Here is an 18,141-nt window from a genome sequence, read left to right as displayed (position 1 = left end):
AAAATATGTCTTGCTCATTTTCCCAAATACAGTATTTGTATTTCTAGAAAATACAAGCTGGAGTTGGGGGTGAAAGTTACTAACCACATGACATTCTTACCTTTCTAAATATCTGTCCCATTAGAAGGCATTAAAAATTAAATAAAGATGAAATTATGCAGGAAAAAACCCTTATCCTTTGTAAATAATCTAGTATACATACTGGATTTAGCCAGCAACATTTGTGTTTTAAAAGCTAGTTAACCAGTATTCCAATATGCTTCATACAACGATGTATTTTTCATATGTAATGTAAATATATAATGTAATTAATTAGCTTTTTGAGTCTTGAATGCAGCCAAATGTAACTATTTTACTTCTTATACAGAAACTACTATACTAATATTTATTTGCCATTTTCTGTCTTTTAAATTTTTCTCTCTTCTTTTGCAGAATGAACAACCCCCATGTTACTAAGGGCCCAATCAAAACCCATTGGAATCAATGAGAGTCTTTCCATTGACTTCAATGACTTTGGATTAGGCCTAATATAAACATTATATAACAATATATATATAAGGTGCTAAATAAGAAACAGATGGAAAAATAGGGCTACTCCATCAAAAATTACCTATATCATAACTTGGGTGGATTAAAGTGTTCTGGATATATCTTTACATTCATATTATCATCCACTCCCATGGGGTTTGCTTTGAAAATGAAAAAATAGTGTTACTTGCATATTATAATAAAAACACATCAAAGAAATACTTGTGAAGATATTGTAAAAAAACCATTTGATATAGTCGATCATATTTACCTATATTCCCCAAAGATCTCATCTTTAATTGATTGAGCTTCGGGATCTGGATGCAAATCCTCTTTTTCTTTCACTGTACAAATGAAAGAAAGAATAGATCTGTTCACCATGCTGTGTCATGTATCATTTTTATATTTGGCAGGTTCTATAGGAAAACTGTCAATCATTATCTACAACTGGAGGGCAACAACTTTAGTTAAGTGTTTTGCATTGCACAGAGGAGTATGTTTTCAAGAGGTGTAAAATGGGGTAGCTGCCTAATTCCCAAGGACCCTAGTCAGAGTTTTGCAGCTAAATCCTTGTACATTGCTTTGAAAATGCAGCTCCTACAATTTCTTTTACTAAAACACATTTCTTTCCTGTGCAATTCAGGCAATATCTGGAACCATAATGTATATTTCATTATGACACTATTTAGTTGGAATATGAATTTACAAATTGCCACATTGGAAAAAATATTTAAAAGGTGCATCTAGTCAAATATCCTGTCTCTATCAGTGGGTAATTCAGGATGTTTCCAAGGAAGGTGTAAAATGCATGTAATTTTTTTACAAACCTAATTGTGCAGTACCATGTGGGAATTTTTTTCCTGATTTCTGCTGATGATCAACATGCATTACAGAATGGCATATTATAGTCACTATTACTTTTATCCTAGCTAGTTTAATTGTGGTTAGATTTGGAAAAAAAACATTGTGAGCACACAATTATCATAACTACGTATATAAAATAGGTAACTGCATATGCAAAAAAACGCTAATTAGAGGATTTTAGTCCAATAAACATGTGCAGCTCTAGTAAATATGGACAAGATCTTTTAAGGAATTTTGGTCCCAAACTGTTCCCACTGAAATCAATGGGAATTAGGCAGCTTAAGTACCTTTATAAAAATCTGGCCCTGTGTGTACAAGTTAGGGCCCCTGTCCTGCAACTGGATCCCCTAGCACGGTCCCCTGTGTACTCAATGAAATAATAATAATAAAAAACAAAATTAGCACAACTACTATTGTGAAACAACAATATATAGGGCTGGATTATAAACCTACCTGAGTAAGGGGCAATATGTAGCATTTTAATGTTATAACCTGTGGGTATAATGAAAATTATTGTAGTGTCTAATACAGTGGTGGGCAACCTGTGGCCCATCAGGCTAATCCGCTGCTTCCCGCAGCTCCCAATGGCAGGGAACGGTGAACCATGGCCACTAGGACCTGCACGAGGCAGTGCCAGTGGATGGTCAACGTCAACACAATGTCTTGCGGCCTGCAATCAGATTACCCTGATGGGCCACATGCAGCCTGAGGGCCGCATGTTGCCCACCACCAGTCTAATACTACCAAACTCCCACAGCCTTTAATTTTCACTTCTATATCTCTTATCACATTTCTAATATTCCCATTGTTTAATTTGGAATACAAAATCTGGAGAAAAATGGAACAGAGATTTCTAATTGCGCAGCTCAAACAACCCATGTAATGCAATGACGAGATCTAGTCAGAGGACATTTAAGGAGTCACAATTCATATCAAATTACTGACAATGGGTGAACCTGTTCGGGCATAATCTCAAAATTTCCATGTGAAAGACCTTGGATGAAAAGTGACCATCTATCAATATGATGATCAAATTGGTGCCCCTACTCACTTCAGTGATGCAGGATCATGGCCTAAACCTTCTCTGTTAGAAACTGCTTCCTGAATCACATGTAAAATACCCTCACTAATTAAAACAATGAAACCCATAGGGCCACTCTGGGGCATAAAACCCCTATCTTTCTAAGCAGAGAAAAGTTATTCAGATGTTAACCAGTGACAAGATTGCTAGTGGCACCCAGACCACTTAGAGAGAGATTAATGAGTCTACTCTACAGCCTTAGCTAAGAGTCAGTTGGCTTTTAGCTCATGCAGTAGAGGCTCATGCATTTCGCTCCAGAGGTCCCAGGTTCAATCCTGCCCGCCAGCATCCGGGGTCTGTCAGTGTTACGCTGGCAGTACAGAGTGCGCCCATCAATCTGCCTCCCAATGACCCCCTCACAAGTCATGGAGCATTCTGGGAGCAGAAGTAGGAGTGGGGCCGTAGCACAGCCCCATGTTGATTCTGAGCAGTGCAGCAGCACACAAAGTAACACGGGGAGGATGTTGTAACTTAGACAGGCCCCCATGGCTGTCTCAATGACACCAAGGAGTCCCGGAGAAGCCCAGGATCAGGATGGTTCAAAGGTGGCTTAAAGCCATTATAGTGTCTCCTCCTCTGGGGTGAGTGTTCTGTGCTGCACCTCTTACAAATGGAACACAGAATCTCATCAGCTGAGTCAAGATTTGCTAATGTTTATTTAAATTCACTCAATGTTATATTTATTAAAAGTCACAAATACAAATTTTGTATTCCAGTTGGTATGAGTTCAACCGTTGGGGACCGAAGGCAAAATATTGAGGCATTTCCACTTCAATAAGAAGTTATTTGTGTGAAGAATGACTGCTATTATATAAATATCTCAAAAAGGACAACAGAGTCATTTACCTGAGTATTTTCCTCCTTTATTTCTTTTGACAAAGCACATCGTTAGCAGCAATAAGGTAAGCAAAGCGATGGCACACATCAGTCCAATAAACCAGCCTTGGGTGGAAATTCCCTCATAAATGCCAGCATAAGCTATGTAAAAGGAGAGAAGTAAAAACATTTAACGAGAGGAAAATAGACTATCCTAACCAAAAAAAACCCAACCAAATAATATTTTCTGAACTAACCTGAATCACACCAAACTATCGCTATTTACTGCTTTACTGATTTCAGTCTAACATTTTCAATGTAAAAAAGAAAAAAAATACAGGACATAAATAATAGGTATGAGGAATAATGTTCACATTTAAGTAAATAAAGTGTCTGCAACATAATATATATAAGTAATTCCAAAGGACTATTTGATTTAGAGGATTAATGCCAAATAGGAAAGTTGGACAGAAATTGATAGCCTCTCATGCAAGCAGTTTTGCGACAGAAATAGAGTTAAAAGTGTTTAGGATACATGCAAACTGCTCAGCTAGCCACATTGAAGATGTAACAGCACCTACCCTATTAAAATAGCATGGTAGCTAAAACCTGTAAATAATATGTATTGGAAATTATTTACATGTCATTATTTACTACTGGGAAGACAAAATACAAAGCTGAATTGAAAAATGATGGACCCATTCCTGCTCCTATTGAAGTACATGGCAAGAAGAGGCTAAGATTTCACTTTCATTGCACCACATAATAGGTAATGTCATTATTTCTTGAAAAATTAAAAATAAAATAATCTTGTTTTATCACAATGGATTTATCACCCTAAATGGTTTCATATCTCACCTCTCTCCCTCGTCTCAATTACATCTTCAAAAATGCTATTGTTATCAACCCAATTCTTAGTCACTAGACGAACTGTATATTCAGTTCCGGACTCAAGTGCCTCAATGGGGTGAAACTTTTGGGTGGGATTTACTGCTTCTGAAATCTTCCCGATCCCTTTACCTATGAAATGTACATAGTCAAGTCACATTGATTAATTCTATTAATTCAATAGCAGGATTCTGAAATGCACAGTTACAAATGATTTAAATAACAAGTGATAGTAAAACAGCATACATGAATATATTTAACATTTGCCTTTGGATAGTTTATCTTATTTTTTGAGGTAGACAAGAAAAAAAAGTAGAAAAGCATTTTCTGTACTTGCTCTTTGATATTCTGCAGGATAAAATCAGTGTCAAACTGAAATAATCCTGAGATTTATGAAGGGTTTGTTTTACATTTGCAGGATCAAAGTAAATATTGAAGGAATGGCATATAGGATTATAGATCTGCTTTAACTAATGAATGCTTAATTAAAAAAAAACAACTGAATATGGCCGTGGTTTATTTACACAATCTGTGGCTTGATCCTTCTCCCATTGAATTGAAGTATATGGGACAAGACTGAGGCCCATATTATCCTGAAACAGATTATTACATCTTTTATACAAACAATTACACTGGGATTTATACTCAAATTTTCCTTAGACAATAAATCTCTTTGTCCCCATTTATTTCACATTTGTACTGAAGCTATAACAAAGCTCTCTTTTAGGTATACCTGAAGTTTTCTTTCAAATGGATTTTCATATACAATCTTTACATGTTCTAACTGATATTTATTTATATGAAAAGTATTTTCAATCAATTTTTTCTGTGGGTTTCAACAAAGTCAGTCTTGCACTCCTTTTGCTTTCAAAACTCTCCTTGACATGAACAGGTGTTTTACCTGAATCCAGGACTGCAGGATAAGTGGTTTATTGTGTATGCTTTAAAAAAAAATTATTTAATGCTTATTGCAAAAGGAAGCAACTGTTATTCACTGCAGTGAAGATAGAAGGATTTGCCCTCATCCTGGATACAGTATAGTATAAATCATACTAATGAATCATAATTGATCCTCTCTTTCAGGATTTTAAGCAGTAACTTTTGCTAAAATTACACAAGGAATATAAAACAGCACCCACATTTAGGGCCTGATCCAAAGTCCGTTAAAGTCTACAGAAAGGCTCAGAATCATTGATGTCAATGGGCTTTCAAATCAGGCCTTAGTAAAACCATGCCCAGGTCTAGCGTTAGACACCAAAGTTTGGAGGAAAGCATTAAAATATATGCCTTTTTACTTCTGTTCAGTTGCTTCATTTGCTTAATTTAGCTGGTCAGCATTCTAAAGTCAACTAACGAAAGGGATCTTATGGTTACTCATACACACAGCATAACTCAAAAACTGCTCGACCAATTTGCGCTTATAACATGGACAGTAAAGCAATGCTGATTACTGCTGAAACTGGTAAGCAAGCAAACAAAAAAGCTTTGAGCGATTAGCCCTTCTTGATAGCTGAAGGAAAAGAAAAAGAGATTAAGAGTAGATAGACATGGTTAAAGGTGCTGGACATGATACGTTTTCCAAGGCAAGTATACATATATTACAATAAGTAGTTAAATTAGTAGACCACCGGAACATGTTCAATTAGAATAATGCTGATGGTGAAGCACAGTGTATTAGCATAACTTAATCCATCTAGAGGGTCCTGTGGCACCTTTAAGACTAACAGAAGTATTGGAGCATAAGCTTTCGTGGGTGAATGCCCACTTCATCAGACGCAAGGCTTGTGTCTGATGAAGTGGGCATTCACCCACGAAAGCTTATGCTCCAATACTTCTGTTAGTCTCAAAGGTGCCACAGGACCCTCTGTTGCTTTTTACAGATTCAGACTAACACGGCTACCCCTCGGCTACTGAATCCATCTAGTGGCACATTTTACAAAATGAACTACGGTACATGAAGCTGAGCTATAATTTTTTAATCAAACAGCAAATTAAGCAACAAGACATTACAGGTAAATTTTAATTACATTTTGTAAAATCAGGATGTCAGAACAATGTGTTTCATAAAAAAGCTACCCGTAAAATAACAAGAAATAAAACTCTTCTATGTGAACTTTAATCCTGTTGGTCAATAAATGCCATCAAAGACTTAAAGATGTCAGCCAGACAAGGTAGTCATATTTACCAGTGTATATGCAGCATAGGTCTGATCTGGTAGCTCTACTCACTGAGATCATAAGCCAGCAAAGCACTTAAACTTGTCCTTAGCTTTAAACATGTGAGTTGTCCCGGTGAAGTCAATTTCTTTAATGCCATGACTCACTTATGTAAAGTTAAGCATGTGCTTAAGTGCTTTGCAGGATCAGGGATTGAGTGCTTTGCAGGATCAGGGATTGAGTGCTTTGCCTTATTGGGATGGCCTGATTGGGAACAAAGTTTTACACCATGAGTTCTGCACAACCTTTGATATTTGGCACCACAATGTTGTATAAAGGATTTTCTGTATTCTAAAATGTAAGATAGGAGTCCAGTGGACATTGCATGTGTGTGCTTTCTTTCCATGTAAATCTGGTCTGCATTATAAAACGAAATACTGTCAATACCCATAGAAAAGCAATAATGGGTAACTGGGGAAGGATTGGTAGAGGGACTAGAAGAAATAATGTAGAAACCTGAGCAAGGCAAACAAAGATCTACTGGTAAGGAAATGTTTACTCGATATACTGAAAGGTCAGTGCACAGCAGAAATTAGCTTCGGAAAACTGAGAGCAGTTAGGTTAGGTTTTTAATCTACAATAAAGGAAATAAGCTTTAGTAATAAAAATATACCACCAGCATTTGTCATCTCCCCACTACTATGTATCAGCCATATCATGGGATTCACATGAACATTAAACACTGAACTGCAATTTTACAATATTCCTATTGGATTTAGAGATTTATGAGAACAATGGAAACCTATGGAATAATGGGAAAACAAAGATAAACCTCCCCTAAAGACGTACTATAGTGCTAGTTCTCTAAAAGTTAGCACATCTGTTATGAAACTCACTTATTAAAAAAAGGATTGGCAATCTTACAGTTGAATTATCATTGTAGGTAATATTTTAATTTATAACAGCACCTGTCTAAATACATCTGCCTGGAATAAATGGAAAGTTAAACTACACTTTCATCAGTTTTCCTCTACTGAATGGCTATTAAAAGCTTATAAATATGCATCATAATTACACTCTACCTTCTGGGCTTTTGTATTCCAGGAGGTAGTTCGTGCTGATTGGGAGAGATCTTTTTTTACTGGTAATTTACAATTACCCTCACATCCTTAAAATCCATTAGATGAAAATTAGTAGGCCATCCTGCTTAGCTTGACACCCAGACCATACACCTTGACTTTTGGGTTGTTGACTTTTGGACAAAGCACAGAAGAGAGGTTAGCTCATTTTGTCTTACCACCATTTCTGTTTCTGTTTACTTTTGCTCCTGGCCACAGTTTTACTGGCTGTAACAGGGTGGGAGAGGTGCGATGGTATTTAACTATAGAAAGGATTCACTAGGTAATGCTTGTGATGCTTAGAATAGCAGTAGGTGATCACGAGTGCCCTGGTTCAGGAAAAGCTCGTATGTACCACCAGGGCTTGCAGAGTTGCTCCCAGTACATGTGCAGATCAGCAGTGTGGCTTGAGAGGGCAGAAGGCTGCCTGAGGAGTTGTATAAACGATGGGATAGTGGTGAAGGCCTGTCAATCAGTTGGTCATAGTTCAAGAAATGATTCTCTCTATTAGGATGTTATTCTATATGGCTAAGAAAACTGTATTTTTAGGCTTTCAGAATGTTGGGTAGCAAATGAGAATTGAGAAGGATCAGACCTTATTGTATGAGAGGCTACTATCATGATCTTGAGAGATGTCATAAAGGTTAGTATTCTCAGGCTGGGATTTTAAATAAAGCCCAAGGGAAGTAGGTACCCAATTGTCATTGAATTATAATGAGATTGGAACATGTAACTTCCTTAGGCTCCTTTGAAAATTATAGCAATAGTTACTGTTTCATGTGCCTGGATTTTTCATTAACACTTGGATTTTTGTATGTACAGTAATCATTGTAACATACATAATTCTGTATCTTGTCAATGCTGCAAATCACTGGTAGCTCTGGATAGTATGAAATTTGGCAACAAAGATTGTTGAGTCAGATGCCTGGCTATCAGAGGCGGATTTAGTTCTATTTTTTTAGGAGTTTCTCTTTCCATTTAAAATATATATTAATGTTATGCTGTATATCATTTCAGGTGGCTAATTACACGTATAGCAATATTGATCATCAGGTTTTCGTATGTCAATGTTTTGGGGGCAGTTTAAGAAATGCTACCTAAATAAAAAGGTAGAAGTAATAATCATTTTCTAAACAGAGACAGCACACATTCTTTCATGGAATTAAGCCTGAGATAAGCCCATAATATTTAATCAACTCTCTCTAAAAATACAAAAAAAAAAGCTAAAAGCTCAACAATGTTAAATCTATAAATTCTACACCCAGGTTCATAATTATCACCGCAGAGAAAAAACTGCTGATCCTATTTGCTAATCTCCAATCATTCATTTTAACATCAAACTGAAAATATAATTTAACTTTGAAACTGTACTTTAAAAAAAAATTATTCTGCAATGTAATGCAAATGTTACAGAGCGGCGGTAATTTCCACCATTAGTAAAAATTCTCCAAACAAAATGATCCCTGTTTTACATCTAACCTCCCTCCCCCTACACCCGCTCCCCCCAAAAAAACCCCTCGAACTCTATGATGACTGATTGAATGATTTCTCTAGGTGAGTGAAAAAGAAACTCGAGAACCTATGGCAACCCAAAACGATTGGGAAAAGGATTTCGGCAGAAAAGGACCTAGGGGTTACAGTGGATGGGAAGCTGGATATGAGTCAACAGTGTGCCCTTGTTGCCAAGAAGGTTAACAGCATTTGGGGCTATATGAGTAGGGGCATTGCCAGCAGATCCAGGGACGTGATCATTCCCCTCTATTTGACATTGGTGAGGCCTCATCTGGCGTACTGTGTCCAGTTTTGGGCCCCACACTACAAGAAGGTTGTGGAAAAATTGGAAAGAGTCCAGTGGAGGGCAACAAAAATTATTAGGGGGCTGGAGCACATGAGTTATGAGGAGAGGCTGAGGGAACTGGGATTGTTTAGTCTGCAGAAGAGAAGAATGAGGGGGGATTCGATAGCTGCTTTCAACTACCTGAAAGGGGTTTCCAAAGAGGATGGATCTAGACCAGGGGTCGGCAACCTCAGGCACGCGGCTCGCGGGCTGGGCTAGTTTATTTACCTGTTGACGCGGCAGGTTCGGCCGATCGCGGCCCCCACTGGCGGCGGTTCGCCGTGCCGGGCCAACGGGGCCAGCACATCCCTCGCCTGCGCCACTTCTCGCCGCCCCCATTGGCCCAGGACGGCGAACCGCGGCCAGTGGGGGCCGCGATCGGCCGAACCTGCCGCGTCAGCAGGTAAATAAACTGGCCCAGCCCGCCAGGGTGCTTACCCTGACAAGCCGCGTGCCAAACGTTGCCGACCCCTGATCTAGACTGTTCTCAGTGGTACCAGATGACAGAATGAGGAGTAATGGTCTCAAGTTGCAGTGGGGGAGGTTTAGGTTGGATATTAGGAAAAAAATTTCACTGGGAGGGTGGTGAAGCACTGGAATGGGTTACCTAGGGAGCTGGTAGAATCTCCTTCCTTAGAGGTTTTTAAGATCAGGCTTGACAAATGGCTGGGATGATTTAGCTGGGGTTGGTCCTGCTTTGAGCAGGGGGTTGGACTAGATGACCTCCTGAGTTCCTTTCCAACTCTGATATTCTTTGATTCTATGATTAATTTCAAGTGCGACTGTGAGTCATCTTTTTCTAGTCATGAAAGGCCTTAATCTGAGCTTTTGTGCAAATGGAGTGTTCCCTGTGGTTCCCCATGACTCTTCCATGCAACTCAGTAGGCCCAAGTTCTGCACAGTGTTTTATTAATCACCTGTGCAACCACCTGTTGTATCTCAGCTGGGTTTTGCCACTAAATATTCACTGCGGTTAGAATGCTGATTTAAGAAATCTTCCCCTCTATTGACGGTATATTACATAGTGGATTGAGTTATTAGTGCTATTGGTGTTAGGGTAGTGACATGCAGGGTATGAATGGGGGATTACATTTGGGGCCTGCTCCTTATAGACCATTGGTTAATAGTACTGGATTTGACCCTAGGCACACACATTGCAGAGGAGAACCACATTTTAAAGGAACTATAGAGAAATGGCTCCTTCTGACTCAAGCAAGGCTCTGGGCTGATGGGGAATTCTCTCCACACCAGGATATGCAAGGACTGCAGAAAGCTGCTCTAGACCATTGAGGGATAACACAGAAGATTTCCCTTTCCCTAGCCCAGTCTGTTCATTTCCCACTTCTTCGTGTGCTGTGATGCAGAAGTTCACCATGGAACTGTGGTAGGAAGCAGCTTTGGGACCTGACATTCCTTATAGGACAACCTGCACAACCTACTCCCCTGAGGAGTATAAAACGCATAAATTCACTGGTTTTCAGATATAATGGGAAACAAATGAGTATTTACTTTAATATAGCTATTAGAAAGTCAGGTCAAATATGCCAGGAACCAAACATGACTGAATACCTATCCACAACCCACCCCGATATCTGTATTTCTCTGGGACAGTGTATTTCACAAAGCCCACAATGTAGCCTGTGACAGCTGGATATACTAGAGTCATGGGAGCTATAGAAGCTCTAACATAGATAAGAGAGGTGCATCTTTTTTCTTTGAAAATGGAGCACATTGACTATTATGGAATGTTACTTTATGGAGTCTCATTCCACAGTAGAACCACACTTTCAATCTGCCTCTTTAAATCTGGGCAACTTTAACTGATATGCCTTGACTTTTGAAAACACTCCATTTTTTGAGAGACTGTGTAACTTGTTTAACTGAGATAGTTACACATTTTATCACCCTCCTTGTATTTTGCGTGCCCTCCATTCCTAACCGCAAAAAATGAGAAAGTCATGGAAATGTGTGTGATTTCCTCAGCCAAACGACATAGATTTTGCATACTTTAAATGAGTCTGGACCAATTTAGCCTTCAGATAATTACATAAAAGTCCTCTGGGATTTCAGTGTAAGCTGCAGAGCTGTATCTAAGGATGGACATTGGAACTGTCACGTGGCTCTCATTTAAACTACTTGAAAAAATTGTGGAATAGGGCACAAAAGTAACAGCAGAATAGGACCCTTAGAATTTACACAGATTATGCTATTCTATTTGATGTGCAATCTGCTGCTCTGACTTTTAGTAGAATCCCTTGCTGCCATTGCCAACAAAATCTTTTGAAAGAAAAGAAAGAAAACACGGGGAAAATTAAATGTCAAAATTTCTATTTATCATGTTTCCTAGCCATATGTTACTGACAGCGTTACCAACAAAGATCCTTTTAAAACCTAGCGTGTTACACAGGGTTGTGCAAATTAATAACAACATCCGAAATGACCAAATGGAGGACTCCTGATCTCAGCAAAGAATACAAGAATAAATGGCTAATGAAGAAGCACTGTATTTTTCTGGGCTCAAATTAAAATAAAATAAAATTAATTATATATATATATAAATTTTGTTGTCAAAAACAAAACTCTAACCCATTTTAATCTGATTTCTAAAGTTATCTTTTTTTTCAATTTAGCCATTAATCTCATCTACCAGCAAAAAATTCACACTTCCCTTAATAGTATAATAAACAGGGGGAACAAAAAGGATGCTGGAAATAGAGGCCCTTTATTAATATAGTGCCAGATTCTGCATGGCCCTGAAACAGCTGCACAGTGGTTTTGGAGGACGTATGCAGTGTATGGGTGGGCTTGACTTAGGTCAGTGAAAAGGCATCAGTTCAGCCTTCTGATCAGTATAGTAATGCAACCACAGCCAGTTACCTGAGGGGAAGAATGTGGCAGAATAACACAGCCTACGGTGAGTCTGCTTGCTTAAATGAAATAAGAACTGGTCTGTGACAGAAAACCTTACCTATCCGGTATTGGGTCTGGGAGGGCAGCATTATGATTCAAGCAGTTTTGATGATGGGAGTCCACATGAACTACAAAGGGAGAATAATAGAATATTTTGCACCTTGGTATCTGCCGGTACCTTAAGAACTTTCCTGAATGATTTAATGAGCAAGGGAATATGTTTGTGTGTGGAATTAGTTAGAGATGGAATCCTGGACCCAGATTTGGATGCGGTACTCTGGTCTGGGTAGGCTGATTCATGGAAACAATTTCTCACAGACTGCAAGTATGACTGGAGATTTTCTGAAGTCCAAGGAGAGTGTGTGTGTGTGTGTGTGTGTGAGTGTGTGTGTGTGAGAGAGAGAGAGGTAAGTAAATGAGCTGCTGATTTCATTATTGGGTAGGCAATCTTTGACATTCTGTATAGGACGCAAAAGTGGGAAATTTGTCTTTAGATCCATGCATGGATTTGGAAGGATACTGAGAGGCATCACATGCACAACCAGTGTTTATGCACAAACATTCATTAAGGATATTAAGGATTAAATCATGTGGAAGAAGACAAAAGGAGATGGGATGTCTCTGTTTCTCAGATGGGGCCTTAACCGCTACTTAGTGACTGGATCCTGAAATCAGGCTTGCTACGTTAACTGGATTAAGAATCACTTTTTGCCAGGAACTGGACTTTGGCTTCAGCACCTGAAGAGACTATGCAGGGTGAAAGTCAGCTAAGATATTAAGTTACATGGTTACAATATGTCATCCATGTTAAAAATCATGAAACCAGGCCATTTCTGCTGATCACATTCTCTTTGTCCTTTGCTGTGGTATGTCAAAAACAATCATTGTTGATTAATATCTAGGAACTTGTTCGTTGGTACAGTAGAACTTTCAGAGTTGCAGAGCACAGTGTATTTATTTCAGCTGAATGAGACAGACTGGCTTGTTCTTCTAATTTTCTTGTAAATCATTGAACGTTAGGGGTTTAGGAGGACAGCAAGTAGCCTACAAATGTAGTTCACTGTGTTAGTTTATGGGAAAATAATGCTATGTATGGAGCAAGTGCACTACTGTTAGCCTTATGTTAATCTTGATTTGTGGGATCCCAAGTTCTGCCCTCAAATGACAATACATGGCTTTTAATATTTCTCGGAATCCAAAATGTCCATTTAAGGGCAGAATATGGCCGTACAATATTATTGAAAATGTTTTTTTGTTGTTCTCCAACTTCCTGTTAGTGGTTACTAAATGCAAGCTGCTAGGTTTGATAAAAATCAGCTGAGCGGATTGGTTGGTTGAAGCTGTTGCATAGTGACATGGAATAGCTAAACCTTTTTTGTGTTTTTGGAGTACCTGGGTTCCTACATTTAAAAGTTCATTGATTGTGCGAAGGCAAAGCAAATTTAAAAGCAAACAATTTCCTCTAATTAGAGAGGAAAATGTCAAAGCTGGAATATTCTCCATGGATTTTCCATTATCATTAAAACTCCTCATCATTAAATTATACCCCCATTAACTTACTCCCTTCTGTTATTGTTAGTCCTTCTTCTGTGATTGGTTTCCCACAGCCTTTTATAGTACAGGCCTTCACATAGAATTTATACTTGGTGCTGGAGCTCAGATTTGAAAACCTCCAGCTGAAAGTTGAAGGGTTTGTAATATTGACGTCATTCAGTGCTCCAATCTCATCTGTCTCATTTACTGAAAGAGAAACAATAGAGTTCAGTCAGGCATGGCAGCTAAATGTTACCAAAATGCGAATATGTCAAGAAAGCTGATGGAAAAGATGCAGTTTACAGTAAGTAGGAAGGAGGGCACTTTAAATAAATGTATATCTTACTACCCTGATACATTTGTGAGTCTTCAAATGGGATTTACCATGTCTAAATCAATCAACTACACGATTGGGTATTATGATAGTTGAAAAGGCTCTATGATTCTAGAGGTTTAGTTACTAAAAAAAAAGGCCTGACTTTTAGAGCTATGCAAAATGTTTGTCTAGAACCCTGAATGCACATTAATTGAGACTGTTCTTGGATTTTCATTTTACTCCCAAACATCTACCTAGGTCCTTAAACTTTGGTAGGCCGGCAGCCATGATGCAAGTTTATGGGGTGCTTGCAGGAAATATAGTAGCTGGCTGCAATATAAGGAATGGCCTCTTGAACACCGATAGTTGGCCCTCTCCAAAAATGGAGAGCATCCAATCCCTATAAAAGTACTACAAAAGTAAGAGTGCAGTTGCCTTAGTAAGGATCAGTGCTGAGCAAAAAGTTCACAGCAAACAATTTCTTCGGCGACGTGGGTTGTATGCCCACTCCATCCTCGGAGTACATTGAATTAATATCCAAACTTACCCCCAGTGTTAACTCATAAACAATAATTCTACGTAAACTTTCCTCCCTGAGCTTGGCTGCTCCAGAACCGTATCTGTTCTAGCTCCTTCCGGCCCCAAAGAAACATTTCTATTTCCTTGATATCCTGCTGACACATCATTGGACCCACTTGCTCACATGACTCGGCAGTAATTACCCTGACTCTAAATGTTGGGTTTTTTTTTTACAAACAGGAGGAGAGCATTTGCTGAATTGAAATCATTAAAAAATCTGAATAAATATTCACCAAAAAAAAAGTTTGCATTATTTGCCCAGCTGTACCAACTATGTGTGTTTAAAGATTCTAAGCCTATGCACATGACTCATGCACTATCATCACAAATTATTTCTTCTTTGAAAAGTCAGGTGCATTTCTAAAAACAGCTATAAATTTTCTCTGCACTATTTAACTATTGGGTTAACTGTCTGTGAATTTGAAAACATTTATTACATGATTTGATTAGACTGAGAGTCTTTGAATGTATCATGATTGCACTTTGAGCTTATCTAGACGGAAAAAGAATATGCTGAAATCCTTTTCCCCTGGAAAATGGAATTGGCCTGCCCCCAGCAGGCTAAACTAACATATGTAATTTTGGAACATTTTTTCTGTGCTGAACAAATTGTTACTTACAATTTAAAATGATTAGTTTCAAGTTACTGTCTATTTTAAATAACTTTATATTAAAATAATATTTGATTTAAATATGATCTATTTGCTAAAAGTCTACATCAAAGTAAAACATGTACTTACTTATCTGATATTGCAAAATGTAGCCAGTAAGGAAGCCATTTGGTTTTCTGGGAAGACCCCATGACAAAGTGACAGAATCCTTATCAAAGTTTAGTATTCTTAGAAAATGTGGCTGTTCAGGGACTGGAAAACATAGGAATTAGCTTAGTTTCACTGAATGTAGATCATATTTTAGCAGCTCAGTCTACAAACACTCCTGTTAGTATGGCATATAACATCATCCAATATGTACAGTTCTCCATTCTCAGTCAACATATGTTAGATGCTTAGGATCTGATTCAGCAAGATGCTTGCTAAACACCTTTTGAGAGTTCTCAGCCTTGTTAACTCCCATTTACTGAATAGACTTGGACCCTTCTATTGGATAATTGTATTAAACCCTTTTTTTATTCCAGCATAATAATTTAGAGTCACACAGAGTTCTTAGTAGAATTGATTGGTCTGGTTTCAAGTAAGATGTTTGTTTAGTTTTTTCCATCCCCATATTTTAAATTTTTCTTACCTCCTTCTGGAGTTTGGAAAATGGTTGGAGAGCTTTCAGGTCCAGCTCCTTTTGCATTGAAAGCCAAAACGGTTAAATGAAATTCACTAAATGGCTCTAGACCAGGAATCATGCCATAGTTTCTGTCTTCTGTAAATGTTAGGAAGTGTTTGTCTGGGCGATGTTGTTTTCCGTCCAGCAAACTCCTTGTTTTCCACCAAATGACCTGTATTGAGAAGGGCAATTCTGTAACAGATTAAGTTCTATGGGGATGAACACTGCATCGATTTCCCCCAACCTCACAGCAATTACTTTAAACTTAGACAGGATTCACCTAACACGGCATGAAAAGACATCGGATTATTTAAAGAATAAATTATGACAACCTTATATCCTTTTAAGTGTCCACGAACACGGTCTCTTGGAATGCCGGACCAGATCGCTTTAACTAGTGTACTATTCATCACTTCCACCATTACACTTGAAGGAGCAGCATCTGGAACTGTAAATACGGAGGTGTTACATACTAAGGATACTCCCTAGGATTTATTTTCAAAGAGTAGCTCTACACCTGTGGTGACATATAGATAGAGTACAGACACTGCACGCCCAGCTAGCATGGGTACAAATAGCAGCACAGATGGTGAGTACGGTAGAGAGCCCTACGTGCCTGAAATCTGGGGGGCGTGCCCTATACGGGTCTCTACATGCCAAAGCAGTGCCTCTGATGTCTATACTGCCATTTTTAGCAGTGTCGTGTCCCACGGCCTCCCTGTTATCAGAGCCTTTCCCCACCACAGAGAAAGGCTCCAGCTGCAGGGAGTGCTGAAATCTTTCCCTGCCACAGTGAAAGTCTCTGGCAGAGGGAAAAGTCTTTGGCAGCTCTCCGCAGTCTTTCCACCCTGCCTCCCCCATGTTGGTGTCTTTTATTGTCACTTGTAGCTACACACTGCAGGCAGTGTGGATGTAGCTTTCCTTTCACTGTGCTGTGTAGTTACATATATCCTACACGCCACACCAAAGGTAGGCAAGCGTGGACAAGATCATAGTGTCCCCCAGCTACCCAGCCTGGTTCAAGTTATAGAGACTCATGCTTTGAAGTCTGGAGATTTCCCCAGTTCAGTTCCAAATGGGGGCCCATCACCTCTGTATCAGTGAGGATAAAAAAAAATTGTGATTAAGATTGGTTTTTTTAATGAGGAGTTAGAGTTCTTTCTTTAAGCAATTTCTTTTACAATTAAATCAACTGGTTAAAGAGCAGGGTTTTAATCACCACAGAACATCAAGAAATCTACTCCAGCATCTGAAATAACTAGACCCAGAGTCAATGCCACATCAGTGGATACAGGATCAGGTCCATAGAAAGCACATTGCAAGTTAAACTGAACACACACAGAGAAATCTCCCTTTTTACTTACTTTCACTATCTACCAGGTGATATGTTCGGTGTTAATATTGTGACTGTGAAAAACCTCATGTCCCAACCCCGTACTCACTACCAGGGAGTAAGGGATGATTATTGTTTACTGCCATAAACAGTCTCATTGAGACTCCCAGTAGTAAGTGTTTACAGGGTCAGGCTTTAAATTAACAAACTATCAGAAAAATGAAATATGACAAAAATCACTTGCCATGTAAAAGAGCTCCTTTCCAAGCATTAATAACTCATCTACTTAGAACAGGTAATTCAGCGGAATCCATAAACAAAACCTAATTGAGGGTTAGTTTCTTTGTATAATGTTCATAAGAGTTTCCTTTTTGAGCCTTTTTTTTTAATGTTTTGATGATGATAATGGTGGCTTTTATAGCACCTATTTGGGGCACAGACTAAATTCATGTCAAGAGAGAGTCAGAGTAGAGAGGCTGGAGGAACAGCCCTGGAGTAACATCTATAAAATAATTCAGTTCAGCAGTGGCTAGTGCACAGCATGATGGATTAAAGAAGGATTTTGGTTGTTTGTCCATTTAAATAAGTAATAAAGTAAACAGTTGTCTCAGTTGGCTAATCTCTTGCAGGCTTTTTTGTAGGCCATTCAAGCTGTCCATCCATTTTGCTGTTAAGAAAACAACTTGAAGGTTTCAGACATGGGATGAAAACTGCCTGACTTTACATAATAAGATTAAGCTGCAAAATCTGAAACATGTACATTTGTAGACACTTCTGACCCTTGCTTGCCAGCAGTCCTCAGCCCCTGCTGCTAATGACTAATGCATTGGGCATTTGTCATTTGTATCAGTGAATCTTGGCTCCCTGTGCTACCTGGCTACACTGGTGTTTACTCCCTCATTGATTT

General features: G+C 38.7%; 1 protein-coding gene across 6 annotated transcripts in view; it reads right to left on the bottom strand.

Moving 5' to 3' along the window:
* The window catches only part of CHL1 (cell adhesion molecule L1 like), a 194,347-nt gene that overhangs the window by 10,008 nt on the left and 166,198 nt on the right, over positions 1 to 18,141 (bottom strand). For 5 of the 6 annotated variants that reach the window (XM_054035093.1, XM_054035095.1, XM_054035092.1 and 2 more), the window contains 7 exons: positions 16,234 to 16,349; positions 15,869 to 16,073; positions 15,367 to 15,489; positions 13,759 to 13,938; positions 4,148 to 4,309; positions 3,320 to 3,451; positions 800 to 872 (listed from right to left, as the gene is read on the bottom strand). In XM_054035093.1, coding sequence (XP_053891068.1) covers positions 800 to 872; positions 3,320 to 3,451; positions 4,148 to 4,309; positions 13,759 to 13,938; positions 15,367 to 15,489; positions 15,869 to 16,073; positions 16,234 to 16,349 — 991 coding nt within the window. The remainder of the gene's footprint in view (positions 1 to 799; positions 873 to 3,319; positions 3,452 to 4,147; positions 4,310 to 13,758; positions 13,939 to 15,366; positions 15,490 to 15,868; positions 16,074 to 16,233; positions 16,350 to 18,141) is intronic. The other variant, XM_054035097.1, reaches the window with a different exon arrangement.

Source organism: Malaclemys terrapin, chromosome 7 (assembly GCF_027887155.1).
Source record: "Malaclemys terrapin pileata isolate rMalTer1 chromosome 7, rMalTer1.hap1, whole genome shotgun sequence".
NCBI classification, from domain to species: Eukaryota; Metazoa; Chordata; order Testudines; family Emydidae; genus Malaclemys; species Malaclemys terrapin.
The sequence above is the reverse complement of the archived record's forward strand: the minus strand, read 5'-3'. Positions and strand labels throughout refer to the sequence as shown.